Source organism: Ictidomys tridecemlineatus, chromosome 9 (assembly GCF_052094955.1).
Source record: "Ictidomys tridecemlineatus isolate mIctTri1 chromosome 9, mIctTri1.hap1, whole genome shotgun sequence".
NCBI lineage: Eukaryota > Metazoa > Chordata > Mammalia > Rodentia > Sciuridae > Ictidomys > Ictidomys tridecemlineatus.
The window spans coordinates 112,744,362-112,761,601 of NC_135485.1; the positions used below are offsets into that span (position 1 = coordinate 112,744,362).

Consider the following 17,240-nt stretch of genomic DNA (forward strand, 5'->3'; position numbering starts at 1 on the left):
CCTCTTTCTAAACAATCAAAGTTAGTTTTTAAAAAATTCCTCATATGTATATTATCTACTAGTTTTTTTCTGTTCATATCTCTCAAGTCTCTCTTTAGTGTCAAACACTCCCCTGTTGAACAGGGAGGGGCATAACCCTGACCAAGCCAATCAGAAAAGCCACTCCTATGCCTTAGCACACAACCCATATCCAACCAACCAGAGATTGCCATTTTTAGGACACAGCCATGGGCCATGTCAAACCAATAAAAGAATGCCATAGCAATTGGTACAGGAATAGCTTCATACTGCCAGCTGAACTATAGTCCTCCCCATATTACATTCTATGAAGCTCTAGCAAGAGACTACCTTTTGCCTCTGAAGGATAACTGAGGCTACTAGTGGTAGCCTACAACCAGTACCTTCCTCATCACATGGAGATTATCATGCTACCATTCACAGACATTCAGATAAGAGAAAGAATTCCTTTATGATTCAAACTTCAATCCTCCTCCTGCCTGGTACCAGGCACCATCATCTTTATTTACTTTAAGTCTAACTGATTTTCATTATTGATGGATTCCATACTCGTGAATTTGCGTATTCAATGAAATTTATTTATAACCCCAAAACCAATATTTAGAGTGCTTTTTCAGTCATTCACAGACATGCACAGAGAAGCTAAAAATTTGAATCACCCTACACACCCATTCCTGGCTAAAGGTGAACAAGGCAATCTTGCCCTCTTGTTCCAACTCTCACAATATAAAACAAATATTTTTGTAGACTATTTAAATAGTGCTGCATTTTTAAAATTATTTCTGTGTTTCTGTTTTGCTGATTTTTAAATTAAAAAAATGGACCCCAAGTACAGTGTTCTCTAATGTTCCTAGGTGCAAGAAGGCTGATATGCCTTAAAGAGAAAATGTGTGTTAGATAAATTTCCTTCATGCATGAATTATAGCATTGGCTGTGAGCTCAATGTTAATGAATAAGTAATGGGTACATCCAAAAAAGGAAGGGGAAATCTGCCCACATGTACATGAGGACATTCAGGAAAGTGCCAAAGTAACATCTACAGGGCATGATGAAATTATAGAAAAGCTAAAGAAAAAATGGAAAAGCAGCTGTATCTGTGAACTCATGGATCAGAGCCAATAAAAAACAAAAAAAGCAGAGCAAACACCACTGATATGAACTAAAGGCTAAAAAAGATTTATTGTCACTTATACAGGGTCAGGAAGAAGTTAAACCTTTCTCAAATAGTTTTTTATTAAAGAAATATACAATTTTGTAAATAACATATACTGAAAAAGGTGCCTAGACTAAGGCACATAGAAAGCAAGGTAATGTTTTAATTGTTGACAAAAATGTTGTGACCAGAGGTTTGCAGCAAAAATTTACCCCTGTATCTGTCAAGAAGCAATGGCCCTGTATCACTAAGGCGGTGTTCATAATAACTTTATGGAACATAACAACTGCAAATAATAAGAAGCAACTGTGTGTGTGTGTGGGGGGGGGAGAGAGAGAGAGAGAGAGAAAGAGTCAAATAAACCACCTTTGTTGCTTAAGTTTGCAAAAAAATTGACTTTCCTTCACTTGTAATCAAAACAAATCTGGTAGCTGCTGGTGTCCATAAATTTAAAGATTTAAGTTCAACAAGGATATATATCACTGGGCATTCTTGACCTCCTGGTCTCTCTTATCTACTTTCCCATATTCACTATTCTCTCCCTTGCTCCTAGAGTCTTTTATTTTCTTTCAAAATACACAATTATGAAATCTTCCCCAGATTTCTTAGGATTATACTCTAATAGGACTATACTCCTCACAGCTGTTCCAAACCACCTCAGTCCCAGCCCCCATTTCCTGCCTCTTATTCTCCCATTACAAAACAAAATGAAAGATGACTTTTGAAGGATGACTTTCCCTTTACATCACACTTGGTATTTCTCTCATCCTTTTCCTCATCTATTTATTGGGGGTGCTGGGGATTGAACCCAGGGCCATGTGCATTGGAAGCAAGCACTCTACCAACTGAGTTCTATCCCCAGCCCATCCTCATCTATTCTTGACAAAAGATTCAAGATACGTTTAACGGCCAAAAGGACTAAAGCTCAAGCCCCAAATTAACATGCTAGCTTGAAAACCTGGGGCAAGCCTGTTCCCTTTCTCTAAAATGAAGAAAAGCATAACAGGGAATGGGGTGGGAAATAATGTGAAAATGCATACTTTTAAAAAGCGCTTTGTATGGTGCTTGATACGTAGTAGTAAGTGACCAATAAATGTCAGCTATTGTAATCACTATTACTCTTGCTCTCCTAGTGCTCTGCTTTGAGATCTCAGCAGATAGGGCAGTTCCCAAAAGAAGGTGAGGATATGACTCCTTTCTCCCTCACAGTAATTAGCATTAACTATGTTCCACCAAATCTGCACCACAGCTTTTCCACCATCTGCCATAATTTTCACGAAGGGGATTTGAGGTTGCTAGGAGAAAGTTTTTTGCATGTATTTTCTTTTTAATTCTGAAGAGGGCAAAAATAGGGAGGTAGTTCTAGTTTTTTACCAGTCCTACTAAGTTGAATACTACAAGAGAACCTTCAACTCCTAAACATTTTCTTATAATCAGTATATGCACATGACAGTCTAGCTATTTCTTATTCCTTTGTTTGAAAGGCACTGAAACCTAAATAACATTCAGGCAGGACTTCTAATCTCTTTTAAAATAGAAATAAGCTTCCTTTCAAATAAGCTTAGAAGCAAATACCTCAATGGTGGTAGGTGTGGAGGGGATTTTTTTCAACTGCAGGAAAAGACAATGTCCAAGTCTTCAGGACTTTATAGGTACTCCCCAAATCTAAACTTTAAATAAATCTGAAGCTAAAATGCCAATGCAGAATTAACTCCAGTTACAAAAAAAGATTCATTCTAACAACATGCTTTATTGTCACAAATTTCACTCCCAAGGGCTGATATTGTGGCTCAGTTGTGGTGTGCTTGCCTAGCATGTGTGAAGTACTAAGTTCAGTCCTCGGCATCACATATAAATAAATATACAAAATAAAGGCATTGTGTCCATCTGTAATTAAAATTTTTTTTTAATTTTTTTTTGTTTACTCCCAGCAGCAGAAGTGACATAAAAGGCAAACAGAATTTTTCCACAATGTGAATCCACTCCCTGCTGTTTCCTCCCTCTCCTTCACCTTAGCTGGACTTTGATCCTCTGACCCTTTCAACCAACACAAACAATCCTGCCTTTCCCATGATCATCCCTTTATAGGTTGTACCTTCTTCACTACATAGCGTTGGGCTTTGTGAAGCTAGAATGATCCCTTCGAATTCTGGGTAAGCCATAGGCTGCCTTCAAAGACACTGAAACAGCCTAGCAACAATGGTAAAGTCTGACAACAGCAACTCAAGGATATAAACAGCTAGAACTCTTATGCACAGCAGGTGAGAGTGCAAACTGTCATTACAACTTTGGAAAACAAGTAGGCATTATCTAGTAAAGATGGAGATGTGAATACCACATGGCATAGTAATTTTACTGGTGGGCATACAACCAATCCATCCAAATTATTAAGAACTTATGGTGCTCCTGTACTTCCTGAGAGGTGGAGCTCCAAAGATGAGTAAAACTGGTAATTTATTTATTTATTTATTTGTGTGTGTGTGTGTGTGTGTGTATGTATGCATATGTGTGTGTGTGTGTGTGTGTGTGTGTGTGTGTGTGTGTGTGTATAGTCCTCTATGGTTGTCAGTAGCCAGATGTGGTTACTGAGCACTTGAAATGTGGCTAATACAACTGAAGAACTAAAATTTTAATAATATTTAATTTTAATTATTTTTAATTCTAAAGTTAAGTGCCCACATATGGAAAGTGGCTATCTTACCATATCATGCAATGAAAAACTCATGAACATATGCACCAAGATATATGTATATGAGAATGTTGATTTCAACATATTTAAAATAGAAAAAATTTAAAAGACCCAAATCACCATCAATAAAAAAAAACAAACTGCAGTATATATAGAGAAAAAATACTGTACATGAGTAAAAATTAAATTCCCTCCATTTATAAGCATCAATATTTTTAAATTTTAAAAACAGTCACTGAATTCAGAGTATTTTACAAAGCTTAAATATAAGTATAACAAACATTATTTGGCAAAAAATACATTAATGATGCCAAAACTATGGAAAAAAATAAATACAAAATACAAAGCAATGATCATGGAGGCAGCAGGGATGGAGGGAACAATCTGGAAGGAGCACAAAAAGAGGAGCTCCAAAAGCAAGGCTGATATTCTGTTTCTGTCTTTTTTTTTTTCCTTAAGGCATATTTCATATATATTATTTTATGATTACAAATACTTCAAAATAAAAAAATGAAAAGTATTGTTGAAACAGTAACACTACTTCTTGCATTTTCTCCATCAATACCCTCTCCTTGCAGATGGGAAGCTTGTGGGGTGGGGTTTATTCACCTCTATATCTCCTGTTCTCAGACTGCAGGAGGACAGTAGAAGCTTGACAAGTACCTAGTGAACTGAATGCCAATCTGAGAAAATCAAATTCCCACAATCTCTCTATGCAGTAACAAAAAATAATAATGTATTTCCTCCATCTGAAATGCACTGACCCCTCACCACATTTTAGCAGATCTAAAAATAGAATGCCTTTTACAACTGAAATTATCATTAAATGGTGTGGACCAATATCACCAGCATGGGCTGGTAGTGTAGCTCAGTAGCAAAATGCTTGCCTAGCACTCAAGAAGGCCCGAGGTGTGATCCTTAGCTAAAAAAAGAAAGAAAAAAAAATCACCAGCATGCTAAAATTGAGATGGAATTCTAGCTATCCGTGAAAGCTCCAAAAGGAAGAACTGAGCCTCTTTTGTTCCTTTCTCTATCCCTAGAGGTTAGACTAGTGTCTAGCACACAGTAAGGGATTAATAAATAATTTCTGAATAAAGAAAAATAACATATACCATGACAGCAATACTACTATGTGCCTGGATCTGTGCTAAAAATTTTATATAGATTGTTTATTCTGCCCATTGTCAAATCAAAACACAGAAAACAGCCAGAATTCTTACACACTGCTGGTAAGAGTAAAAATTCACATAACCACTTTGGAACACCCAGGATCAGCAAGATTAAGTCACTTACTCAAAAACATGTAAATAAGTAGCCAAGGCTGGGGTTGTGGTTCAATGGCAGAGTGTTTGCCTAGCATATGTGATGCACTGGGTTCGATCCTCAGGACCACATAAAAATAAATAAAGGTATTATGTCCATCTAGAACTAAAACTATTTTAAAAATAAATAAATAAAATAAGTAGTCAAAATGGAAACTTACTAAATCAAAAGCAGAATTCAAATCTCTTCTACTAGACTTCAAAATCCATACTCTTAAACGTGGTACTATACTCTAAAATAAAAGGAGGTCAAGCCATACCCTGTCTCTAATTTTGAAAATAAAACTTTAAAGAGAAAGTTGTACATAACAGAAAGCTCATATTAACTAAATCACTGTTGATGTTTTTATTGACAACTAGGACCTAGATGACCCAATCTCAACAGAGTTAATCAGACCTTCCTCTAGGTTAACTGTGACACAATAAAACTAGTTCACTAACACAGAAACATGTGTCCCTGCCACCAACAGGTATTAATTCTAAATGGAGTAAAAGTTAAAGGGAGCGAAGTTACATCATCAAAAAGATCAGCTTATTAAAGAGGCCTTAACAGTCCATTTGGTCCAATCTCTAGGCAAGAGATTTACATTCCTAACCTCATTTTAATGGCAGCTGATGCCTTCATGGGCCAAGTAACTGGTTTTCTAGAGGTAAGTGGTTAAAGAAGAGACCAGAAACCAGGTCTCCCAGCTCCTGGGTTTACCTTGTTGTTTGCACTGTCTCACAGAAGAAGAAAGGCATTAAGATTTTTTAAGGTTACTCTCTAGGCAGCTATATCTGCCTGAGTCCTTTGCGTTCATTATCTTGTTTAATCCTTTTTATCAGTTCTGAGTTTGATACTATCTCTTGTAAGATAAGAAAAACTGAGGTTCAAAGAAATTAAATTAACTCACCACAGATCACACGCTTGGCATTGGAACTAGAAATCGAACTGTTCCACCTCACCTTGGGGAGCTGCAAGTTAAAGAAATAATAATTAACATTTGTACAGAACTCAACAAAAGCAGGAGTAAACTTCTGAAAATAAGATATCTTCAATGATTTGAGTTTGAATATTCCCCAAATACTGTGTCTCAAGACAGTAATTTGGTTCAGATAACCTCAAACCAACCTTGAAGATATTAGTTCACATCACATAAATGTGAACTTGAGCCACAGAAACCACCTTATAAAATTCCTGCCATTTGATAGGGAGTAGTAAAAATAGCATTATTAATTAGCCTAACCCATTTAGGTTAGGTTATGAAGGTTAATTTCTAGAAAATAATTCAATTTCGTCTGTTTTCTTTTTCTGTATAACACATACATTATAACTACCTTGTCCCCGTAGGGGGAAAATGAATACTTTTCCCCTTTCATTCCTCCTCATTACCATACCCTCTATCATGCAAAAAAGAAGAGACTAAGAGGCACCTCAAGTCTCTCAAAAGAAAAAGTCCTGCATGGTTTTCCCATACAGGCGTCATAACTTTATTTCTACCTTCTTACATAGAAAATCCCATTCAGTTTGCAGATTACTTTTAATTCGGAAACTGAGGGCAAAACTATCTTGTATCACCACTAGGGGTGCTACTCTCATTATGTTTAGAAATGTTTCTAATTGGCTAACCAAATCTTAAGCAACTTAAATGTGTTCTTCAGAATGAAATGCTATAACCAAAAGCTTTAACCACAGCATGTGGAACATTTTAGAATCCCTGCTTATTTTTCAAAAAGAAAACCCAACTACCCACTAAAACAAATACAATTGGATGCTAGTAGACCGTCTTAGCCAATGGAGTTTTGCCAAAGAGGTTTCTAACATTGATTTCTGCATTATACCTTCTACAGAAGGTTTCCAGCCTGGATAGGGGTCAATGCTGTGGAAATTGTAATTCATGTGTTTTGATCAAGAAATATGTAATTTATCTACTTTGCTTTTCTGATTCATAATGTCACTCCCTCCTCCTCCACAGTAAAGGAAAATACAAAAAAAAAAAAAAACGAGAACACTTCACAGTAATCTATTAAAACATGATACCCTGTCTCTTATCATTGCACTTAAAGTTATCTGTTAATTCTGATTTTATTTTTCTTTCTTCCCAGTCTAGAGTTAAAAATCAGCTCACTTGATGTTATCAAGTCATCAAATGAAGGTTCTAGAAATAGTTTCCTATTTGTGGAGCCAGAAGGCACACACACACACACACACACACACACACACACACACACACAAATGGAAGAGTGCTTGAATATTCTTTCCCAACGCATTCCATGTGTGAGGAATGCAAGCAAAATCCTGGAAAGCTTAGTTAAGAATTTAAGATACTTTCTAATGGGACTGATTTAAAATCTAAAATGTAATCAAAAAACAGCCAGAAACAGAGACAGCACCAGCAAAGTTCGAATACTTATTCTCCAGAGCCCCCACTGCATACACAGCATCAATGCACAGTTGCAGCCTGGTACTGTCTCTAAGAGGTTCATTTGTTTCAGGTTACTCATGCTATTCTCCACCTAGTTGTCCTGTTTGGCCCACTCCGAATGACTCAAAGTCCCACTGGCCCCCAACCGTCCCGACTGCCAACACCCCAGTACCGGTCCACGCACTTACGTGTCCGCACACACATACACACAAGCGCGCACACGTGTCCACACACACCCTCCAGCCCGGCTCCGCCCAAGAGGCGGACCGGGGCCAGGCGAGCCCGACTCGGCCACTGCGAGGTGGGTGGTGCCGGTCGCCGCGGCCCCACCGGCGCTGTCACCGCGGACGCGGTGCCCCACGTCCTCAGCGCCAACTCCTTGCGGCCGCCGAGGTTCCCCGAAATGCCGAGGCCTCGCCGGCTCCCATTTCGCGAGGAAACATCCTCGCCCCTCACGGCAAGGAGGTCGCTGAAGCCCAAAATTTAAATGGGGACAGGGGAGGAGGAAGGAAAAGGGCCTCCTTTTGACTTTCTGCGTCGCAATTCCTCGCAGGCTGCGGGCAGCCGAACTGGGGCGGGGAAGGGGGGCGCTCCCATTTTTAAGGATTTTCTATCCTTTCCCGGAGCTGGGCTCTTTAGCAAGAAGGCAAGCCCCCGAGAACTGCAGGGAGGCGGCCCGCCGCCCGCGCCCGGGTCTCAAATCGTCGCGCTAGGTGTCCTGCAGCCGCCCGCGCCGCCGGAGCCGCGGGAAGAGCGGCAGCCGCCCCTCTGGGATCCGCGCGCCGACAGCCGAGCCGGGCGAGATGCGGCGGCCGCACGGCTGCAGCTCTACGGTGCCCTCCTCCCTAGAACCCCGGCCCCCGCCCCGCGCACCTCGGCAGCTGCCGAACCGCAGCTCGGGATTCCGACTGTCACAGCCCCTCTGGCCGGGCTCGGGGTTTCTCGGTTTTCGGCGTCACAATAATAAGGAAGTTTCCCCGCAAGCCTGCGGGCGGCGGAATGCGCTGGGTGAAGGACTTCGCACCTGGCCAATGGACGTTCTTATGGGCTGAACGCGCACCAATAATGGTAGCGGGAGCGCGGGCTTGGGGCGGGGCGACGCGAGCCGCGGGCGGGAGGCGGGGAGAGGCCCAGGCCGGAGAAGGAGGCGCGGGCGGCCGGAGGTGACAGGACCCGCCGACCCAGCTAGGGACAGCACCGCGGGCTTGGGTGCTGAGATCAGATTCCAAGACACAGAGCGTTCAGCAGGAATAAGACTGTTTTTCCCTGGCGGGGAGGCGAAAGAAGTGACAGCCGGTTGGTTCATTTAGGTTCAGGTTCTGGTTCTTATTTTTTTTGCAGAGATAACCGAAAGCCTTGGGAGCAGGGTGAAAAAAAGCTAGAGCGTGATAAATGAGGGTGAGTGCAGTATTCTGTTTTACTTGTCTTCGGAGGACCACGGGAAGCGCAGAGCCGAAACGTGTGGGATCTGGAGCTGCGCAGTGAGAGAGGCGGGAAGGAGGTCCGCTGCAGCGGAGAGTGCTGCCAGCGCCCTTCTGGAGAGTTGAAAACCGGAGAGGAGAGCTGTGCTGCTGAAGAAAAGAGAGCTTGAACGAGCATGAAAAGCAGAGTCCCTGAGCATAAATCGTCATTTGAAAGATACCCTGTGTCCTAAAACTCAGTAACGGAAGTTTGCCCTTCTTCACTTTCTCAGGCACTGTATCTCTCAGAGCTTCCTCCTCCTCCCCAAGGTCACAAGTGCTTTCAGACTCTCCCTGGCCCTTATCTGATCCACAGATAATCTTTTGAAGAAAACATTCTCAGAGGTGACTTCAGGTGTCAGCCCTTCTTAAATGTGAAATGCAGAACACTGAGAATGAAATGCAGAACACTGAGAAATTACTGCTTTAACCCAAAGGGATGACTTTCCTAGTGGAAGAATTTTTAAACCCTGGCATTTGAACCAGGAAAAATCAAGGACAAAGGACGCTTAAATCACCTCAGGTCTGCAATCACCTGGTCTGAGGACCTAATAGATGGACCAAGCAGAAAAAAGTTTTGAGGAGTAGTGTATCCTGATGATGAGACAGTGTTGGCTTCAAGTGAATCCTCAGTGAAATAAGGCAAACTGTCAAATACCCCTGAGACAATAAAGATTTTTTTAAAAAGTAGCATCTCAATTATCAGCTAAAATCATCTCAGAAAATAATGCAGCTTTGGGGGAGGGGTAGCTCACATGTGTGAGCCACTGGGTTGGATTCTCAGCACCACATAAACATAAATAAATAAGGCTATTGGTTCCATCTACAACTAAAAATTATTAAGAAAGAAAAGAATGCAAACCTTTGAAATTTGATTTCACATTGGCCATGTTTAGAAACCCCAGGGACAAGAATAATAGACTTCACTTATGCTCCAGATGTGTGGAAGTTCCACAAAAGATCAGTCTATTACAATTGGGTCAGCCTCAAGAATTTAGCAAGTCTCTAAACAACTTAGCAAGAACCTGTCTCAAAATAAAAAAATAAAATCCACTGGGAATGTGGCTCAGCAGTTAAGTCCTGCTGGGTTCAATCCCCAGTGTCCCCCCACAAAAAAAGGCTGGTTATCAAAGATTAGACCCTGGGTATGGGGTAGGAGTGATGTCTAAATAACACTCGGGTACTATAAACTTCCTTACCTAACAGTACTGCTGGAACCCTGGGAACATACTCACATAGAATGGTGACAATACCATAGCTTTTGATATTGGGGATTGAACCCTACTGCTGAAAATCACCCGGGCCTTTTTTTTTTTTTTTTTTTTGAGACAGGGTCTCACTAAATTAAATTCCTGCCTTCACTAGCTGGATTACAGTATGCACCACTGGACCTGGCTCGTTTTCTTTTCTACTTGAACCATTGTAATAGGGCAATTTTCTCAGTAAGCAAGTTCCGCTCCCTTTACCAAAATGGTTTTAAATGGTCCCAGCACCATCAATGGTTTTAATAGCATATATTTAAACTGGTTTGGGCTGGGGATGTGGCTCAAGCGGTAGCGCGCTCGCCTGGCATGCGTGAGGCCCGGGTTCGATCCTCAGCACCACATACAAAACAAAGATGTTGTGTCTGCCGATAACTAAAAAATAAATGTTAAAAAAAACTGGTTTAAAGAGGGCATGATTTATTTTTCTTTCCATTTCAATAGATCCATCTTCCATACATATCTTGCTGACTTGCCAAGTTGTAGATGGACACAATACCTTGATTTTACTTTTAACTTATTTTATATGTGGTGCTGAGAATGAAACGCAATGCCTGGCATGTGCTAGGCAGCACTCTACCACTGAGCTGCAAACCTAGCCCTTTCCATGTGTTTTCTGATGGTGTGTGTGTGTGTGTGTGTGTGTGTGTGTGTGTGTGTTGCTGGGGATCAAACCCAAGGCCTTGTGCATGCAAGGCAAGTGCTCTACCAACTGAACTATTTCCCCAGTCCCTTGCCATGTATACATACTGTATACATGTTGAGCATTTACTCTAAAATCCCTCCTTGTTAGATACATTGGTGAACAAAAGGGCACGTAGTCCCTATTGCCATTAAGGAGATGAGGAAGGCTAACATTAGCCTACTAATTTCATCAAGAAGTATGTAGTTGTTAACCATGATAAATTTTATGAAAAAAAAAAAGACATTTACAAGGTATGGTGACACATACCTGTATTCCCAGCTACTCAGTAGATTGAGGCAGGAGGATCACAAATTGAAGACCAGCACAGACAATTTAGCAGAGATTCCACCTCAAAATTTAAAATTCTTAAATAGAAAGGGGTGGGGATATAAATCAGTGGTAGAGTGCTTGCCTACAATGTGAGAAGCCTGATATTCCATCTCTAGGACCAAAAAACAAAAAGGCATTCCTATTAAATAAAAGATAATGAATTCTAACTATAACTGTTGACATAGAGGAGGGACCATACGGTCCATCTCCATAACTACACAGGTGAGGAATCCCCCTGACAAAGTAATGATGCCCAGGGCTGCTGCATTTCCACCTGAATACGTGCTGATTTGTTCCATTCTTCACAGCTCCCTTCTTAAAATGCATAAGCCTATTTTGAATTGAAGCAAATTTTCAGTAGAGTACAAATACTGTTTAATGATGATTGTTTTTCTTCCTACTCTGTTTATCTTGCTTGTCCTGCAAACAAACATCAAATATTCACTTAGTAAACTTAGAAAGGAACAGATGGATTTCTGATATCATGGCTGAAACTGATGTGAAAAAATAGGTCAATCATGACATTCTGCCTCTCGCATACACTTTTTTTATACTAGGATTGAACCTAGAGGGCTTTACCATTGAGCTACAGTTCAAGCCCTTTTTATTTTTTATTTTAAGATAGGGTCTCATTAAGTTGCTTAGGACCTCGATAAATTGCTGAGGTTGGCCTAGCACTTGTGCTCCTCCTGCCTTAGCCTTAGGAGGCACCAGGATTACAAGTAGGAGCCCCACCCTGCACCTGGCTATCATTTGTCAAATGCACCATTTGTCAATTTAAAACTACCCCCTTTGGATACACTGTGTGTGTGTGTGTGTGTGTGTGTGTGTGTGTGTGTGTGTGTGTGTGTGTGCGCGCGTGCTGGAGCGAGGGAAGCACTCTACCAACTGAGCTATACTCTAGCCCCAGATACACTTTAAAAAAAAAATTTTTTTTTTAGTTGTTGATGGATCTTTATTTTACTCATTTATTTATATGTGGTGCTGATAATTAAACCCAGTACCTCACACATGTGAGGCAAGCACTCTACTACTGAGCTACAACCCTAGCCCCACCTAGATACACTTCTATTTGGATGAAGCACAAGAACCTTACCTTGAATATAAGAAACTCGTCATTATGTAAGTTAAAATTTATTAATGCTTACAGAATTTGGATGGATGAACATTTCTGCTTGTCTCTGAAATTCAATTTCATGCAATAGAGCTTTAGGAAGTGAAATTTTCCGTGAAGCTTTCTCTTTCCTAAAGATTGCAAAAACTGCATTCCTGGAAATCCACCATGCGAGAACTGACAAAATGAGTACTAGAAGGTACAAACCAAGAAATCATTAAAAAAGCCAAGCATGGTGGTACACACCTGTAATCCAGCGACTCTGAAGGCTGAGGCAGGACTGCAAGTCAGAGGCCAGCTTCAGCAATTTAGTGAGACCCTTAGCAACTTAGCAGACCCTGTCTCAAAATAAAAAACAAAAAGGACAGGGGTTGTAGGTCAATGGTAAAGTACTCCTGGGTTCAAACAACTAAAGAAAGGAAGTGAGAGAATAAAGATTTTTTTTAAAAAGGACAGTTTTTATTCAAGTACAAAATAGATTTGCAAATTAGAAGAAACAGGTTCAGTTAGAAACTAAGTAAGTGTTCTATTAAGGGTAATAAGGACTAGATTTTTAAAGGGATAACAGGGCAACAATAGGAAAAGGTGAAGTAGTTTGTTCTGAACAATTTTCTATTGGCCCTGATGATGACACAAATTGTTTTGAATGATTTAGATTGGTAGATTGGTGCTGGAGTCTGTTCACACATTAAGCTATATACATGATTGGTTGCTAGGAGGCTATCTGGAAGGCATCATCAGTTTTAAAACAGCAAGAAGTTCCTTGATTAGAAACTGTCAAAATCTGTGGTCTTACAAGCACATTCTTTACAAACAACATTCTCTATCTGGAGGCAAAATTTTGAGGGACTTCTGGCTGCAAGGCAAACTGCAGCCTGTCAAATATGATCTCCAAGGTTCACAGAAAAATTCTGCTCACTCTTGACTAAACTGCAGCCATCTTTATTTTTACTTCCACAGGGGAATGCAGCAAAGATCATGTTTTCACTGTGTAGATACACGAATACTTATTTTACATTTTATTACTAGGGATTTAACCCAGAGGCACTTTACCACCAAGCTACATCCTCAATCCTTTTATTTTCATTTTGAGACAGGGCATTGCTAACTTGCCCAGGCTGGCCTAGAACTTGCAATTCTCCTGCCTCAGAGTTACTGGGATTACAGGTGTGCACCACTGCACCTGGCTATTTTTGCATATTTTAAATGCCAAAGAGAAGGCAGCTGCAGCTGTTTTATCCTTCTAGATTCAAAGAAAGTAAAATCAAAAAAAAGTAGACGGAAAAAAAAAAACATTTCTTTGAAGTTTTACTAAATCTGGGCCAAATGAAATTTAAGGAATGTTATTAGATCTGAGAAAATGTTATATACCTACAACAACTAATCAGCTTTGTAGGCTGGCCATAAAATCTGGAAACACAGGCCAATATAAAAATGGTTTGTTATTACACAAACTGTGTTGTCCCTTGTAACAATGCACAGTTCATATTACAATAAACATGATGTATTTTTTTATTTTTTAGTTGTAGATGGACACAATATCTCTATTTTTTTAATGTGGTGCTGAGGATCGAACTCAGTGCCTAATGCCTACTAGGCAAGCACTCTACCACTGAGCCACAGCCACACCCCCAAACATGATATATTATCACTTCATTTTCCTCAATCCCAGCTAAAGCAGATGACTCGGCTCCAAAGACTAACTTCCCATTCCCAAAGAAGAGCCGTCCAATGGTGAGCCCTGCTGGCTCACATGATCCTTACCCACCAATCAGAGACCTGCTGGTTCACCTGATCCTACCCACCAATCAGACTAGTCCTGCTGGCTCACCTGATCCTTACCCTCCAATCAAAAAGCACCCCATGTCGACTGTCAAACCACCCCTGGCTCTATAAATATGCAGAGCTGTTGCTCAATAAACGGGCATTTGCTCTGACGAGGAGCCTTATTCATTCTTTCACTATCTCTATTTATTTTTTTAATGTGGTGCTGAAGATCGAACTCAGTGCCTAATGCCTACTAGGCAAGCACTCTACCACTGAGCCATAGCCACAGCCCCAAACATGATATATTATCACTTCCTTTTCCTCAATCCCAACTAAAGCAGCTGCCGTGTGCTGCCTTAGTAGATTTCTCCGTCTGATTTTTACTGAATAAATATATACCCTAACAGAAGTAAGTAATGAAGGAGATTCAATCTGCAACATTGATCTATCACCTAATTAACATAGTATATGTAATATACTTAATATAAACCTATAAGAAATAAAATATCACTTGCTTTTCCAGACTTTGTGGCTACCCTTCAACATAAAAGGGGACTGAAAAAATGGTATTTAATTTTCCACTGGCCTTCAACATTTTGTTTTTAGCTTACATGTAAGTAAAAGCCAAATGAAATCTGTCATTATATTTACTCTTAAGCTATTGATTAACAGATTGTTCTGATGTTACAGATACTATAGATATTGATTCTGTTGATTCTATTTCCCTCTTTCCATTGACTCTGAAAGCCTAGAGCAAATTCAGTGGTTTATACAGAATTCAGTTGCATGCATTTGAAAAACTAACCTCAAGTTTCATTTTAATTGTCCCATGTCATTTTCCTGTAGTACTTATGTTCTTAAATAAAACCAACTTCTTGTTCTCTTTACAGGTACAGTGTATATTCACTGCAGAAAATTTGAAATATAAATATTCATTTTATACAAATATATGGATTTATATCTTATATATTTATAAGAAAAAAAAAGAAAAGAAATAATCTATCCTTTCACCAACACATCTAGTTCTTAATAGTTTGGCATTTCCCAATGCAAATACACTCAATTTTTAAAGTGGTTTATTTATTAGGAAACCATACTGGAAAATGCAAATGAATGTTGTTTGTTAACAAAACCAAAATACTATAATTTTATATTTAGTAACTACAAAAAATTATATCTTATTCTATATATAATCTTTTCTGTTTTCAACATACTTTGAACACGTTCGATAGAATTAGAATTAGATACTATTCTACAATGAGGGTGTGTGTGTGTGTGTGTGTGTGTGTGTGTGTGTGTGAGTTACAGGGGCTTAAACCCAAGGGCATTCTACCACTGAGCCACATCCTCAGCCCTTTTTATTTTATTATTATTACTGTTTTTAATTTTGAGACAAGATTCCTCTAAATTGCCCAAGCCAGCCTCCAACTTGTGATCCTTCTGCCTTAGCCTCCTGAGAAACTTGGATTACAGGCATGCATCTCTGCACCCAGCTTCTACATCAACATTTTTAACAACTGCATGATATCTGACAAAATGGACAGACTGTTATTTATTTAATCAATTTTCCCTGGCAAATGTTAAATTGTTTTTAATTTTGTGTTATTATAAAAAATTTTGCAACATAGTTAAACAGTGAATATAGCTAAAAGTTTGTCCTCAATCTTGATTATTTCCCCAAAATAAATTCCTAAAAGTGGAATTGCTAGATCAGGCAGGATACAGCCTCAAGGTTTTATAGTTTGCAAGTTTTCCTAATAAAGAGTGGTAGCAGCCAAACACACCCAATATGTGAATGAATGGCTTCTGTCTCACTTCCTAACCAGTAATTATTAATATTTTGTATTAATTTTGTAAGTTACTTGAAGTTTTACTGAAATATATGGAAAAATAAACAAAAATTAAATAAGATCTCCCATAAGGAGCAACATGCACACATCTAAACATTACCTAAGGGCTGGGGCTGGGGCTCAGAGGCAGAGTGCTTGACTAGCATATGTGAGGCACTGGGTTTGATCTTTAGCACACCTCCAAAAATAAGCAAATAAAATAAAGGCATGTCATCTATCAACAACTACAAAAAATATATATTTTTTAAAAATTAGCTAAGGTAAAATGTTTCTAAATATTCATTTCAAAAATTACCTAAATGCCTAAAATTTATGATTGGGATTGTTGGTCCTTTGCCAAAATTCTGTTTATATCATGTGTTTTCCCCAGCCCTCCTACATACCTGCCAAAAATAAAGGTTCCAGAAAGGAAGTTCTGTACAAACTCAAACTGTTGTTAATCATTTTGATCTTCAGTACACTTGTACAAGCCAATAACAATGAGTTGATGGTTCACCAAGTTCCCTAGCAAAATGAAAAGCAGACAGTGTCAGAATTTGTGTTATCCAACACTGTAAATAAATCATGAAATAATAAAATAAAAACAAAAGAACTTGTGTCATCGATGACAGAATAATTGCCAGAGAAGCTTTTTCCTTTTGTGTGTGTGTGTGTGTGTGTGTGTTGTGCTGTGGATTGAACCCCAGAGGCAAGTTCTACTAGACAAAGACTACCACTGAGCTATATCCTTAGCCCCAGAGAAGGCATTTTATCATCAATTTCTCAAAAAGCAAATGTAGTATCATTTATAACATCCATTGTGGTCCAATCATCTTTACCATCAATCACCTTGCTATGTACACTCTAACAAGGTACAACACTTTACTATCAACTGTAAGATAGACTTATTTTGTAGCCTTTGACTTTGTGAATGTTTGTGTTCCTTCCCCCTGTCCTATGTTGAAATTCTAACTCCCAGGGTGATGATATTAAAAAGATGAGGTGTTGGGGCTGGGGCTGTAGCTCAGTGGTAGAGCACTTGCCTAGCATGTGTGAGGCACTGGGTTCGATTCTCAGCACCACATAGAAATAAACAAGTAAAATAAAGGCATTCTGTCCATCTACAACTACAAAAAAAAATTTTAAAAGATGAGGTGTTTAAGACATGAATTTGTCATTAGTTCAGATCCCTTATGACTTGTATTA

General features: G+C 39.4%; 2 protein-coding genes across 6 annotated transcripts in view; one reads left to right on the top strand and one right to left on the bottom strand.

Moving 5' to 3' along the window:
- Herc3 (HECT and RLD domain containing E3 ubiquitin protein ligase 3) overlaps positions 1 to 8,604 on the bottom strand; it is a 121,953-nt gene extending 113,349 nt beyond the window's left edge. For 2 of the 4 annotated variants that reach the window (XM_040293092.2, XM_040293093.2), the window contains exons 1-2: positions 8,461 to 8,557; positions 6,076 to 6,136 (exon numbers count right to left, since the gene is read on the bottom strand). The gene's annotated coding sequence lies outside the window, so the exon portion shown is untranslated. Of the gene's footprint in view, positions 1 to 6,075; positions 6,137 to 8,460 lie in introns of all 4 variants that reach the window. The other 2 variants (XM_013363883.4, XM_005337527.5) reach the window with 2 other exon arrangements.
- On the top strand, positions 7,895 to 9,737 carry LOC120892567 (uncharacterized). Of its 2 annotated transcripts, none has more exons than XR_013426077.1 (2): positions 7,895 to 8,052; positions 8,929 to 9,737. XR_013426077.1 is itself a non-coding variant. In XM_078021928.1 (2 exons), the coding sequence occupies exon 1, from the start codon at positions 8,075 to 8,077 to the stop codon at positions 8,549 to 8,551; it is 477 nt and encodes a 158-aa protein (XP_077878054.1). In that variant the 5' UTR covers positions 7,895 to 8,074; the 3' UTR covers positions 8,552 to 8,655; positions 8,929 to 9,737. The 2 variants fall into 2 exon arrangements, 1 of the variants encoding a protein (XP_077878054.1); XM_078021928.1 differs by having other exon boundaries at positions 7,895 to 8,655.
- Positions 9,738 to 17,240: the final 7,503 nt, after the last annotated feature.

Coding starts and splice junctions, on each gene's coding strand:
- LOC120892567 (XM_078021928.1), top strand. CDS start 8,075: ATGGGGACAGGGGAGGAGGAAGGAAAAGGGCCTCCTTTTGACTTTCTG.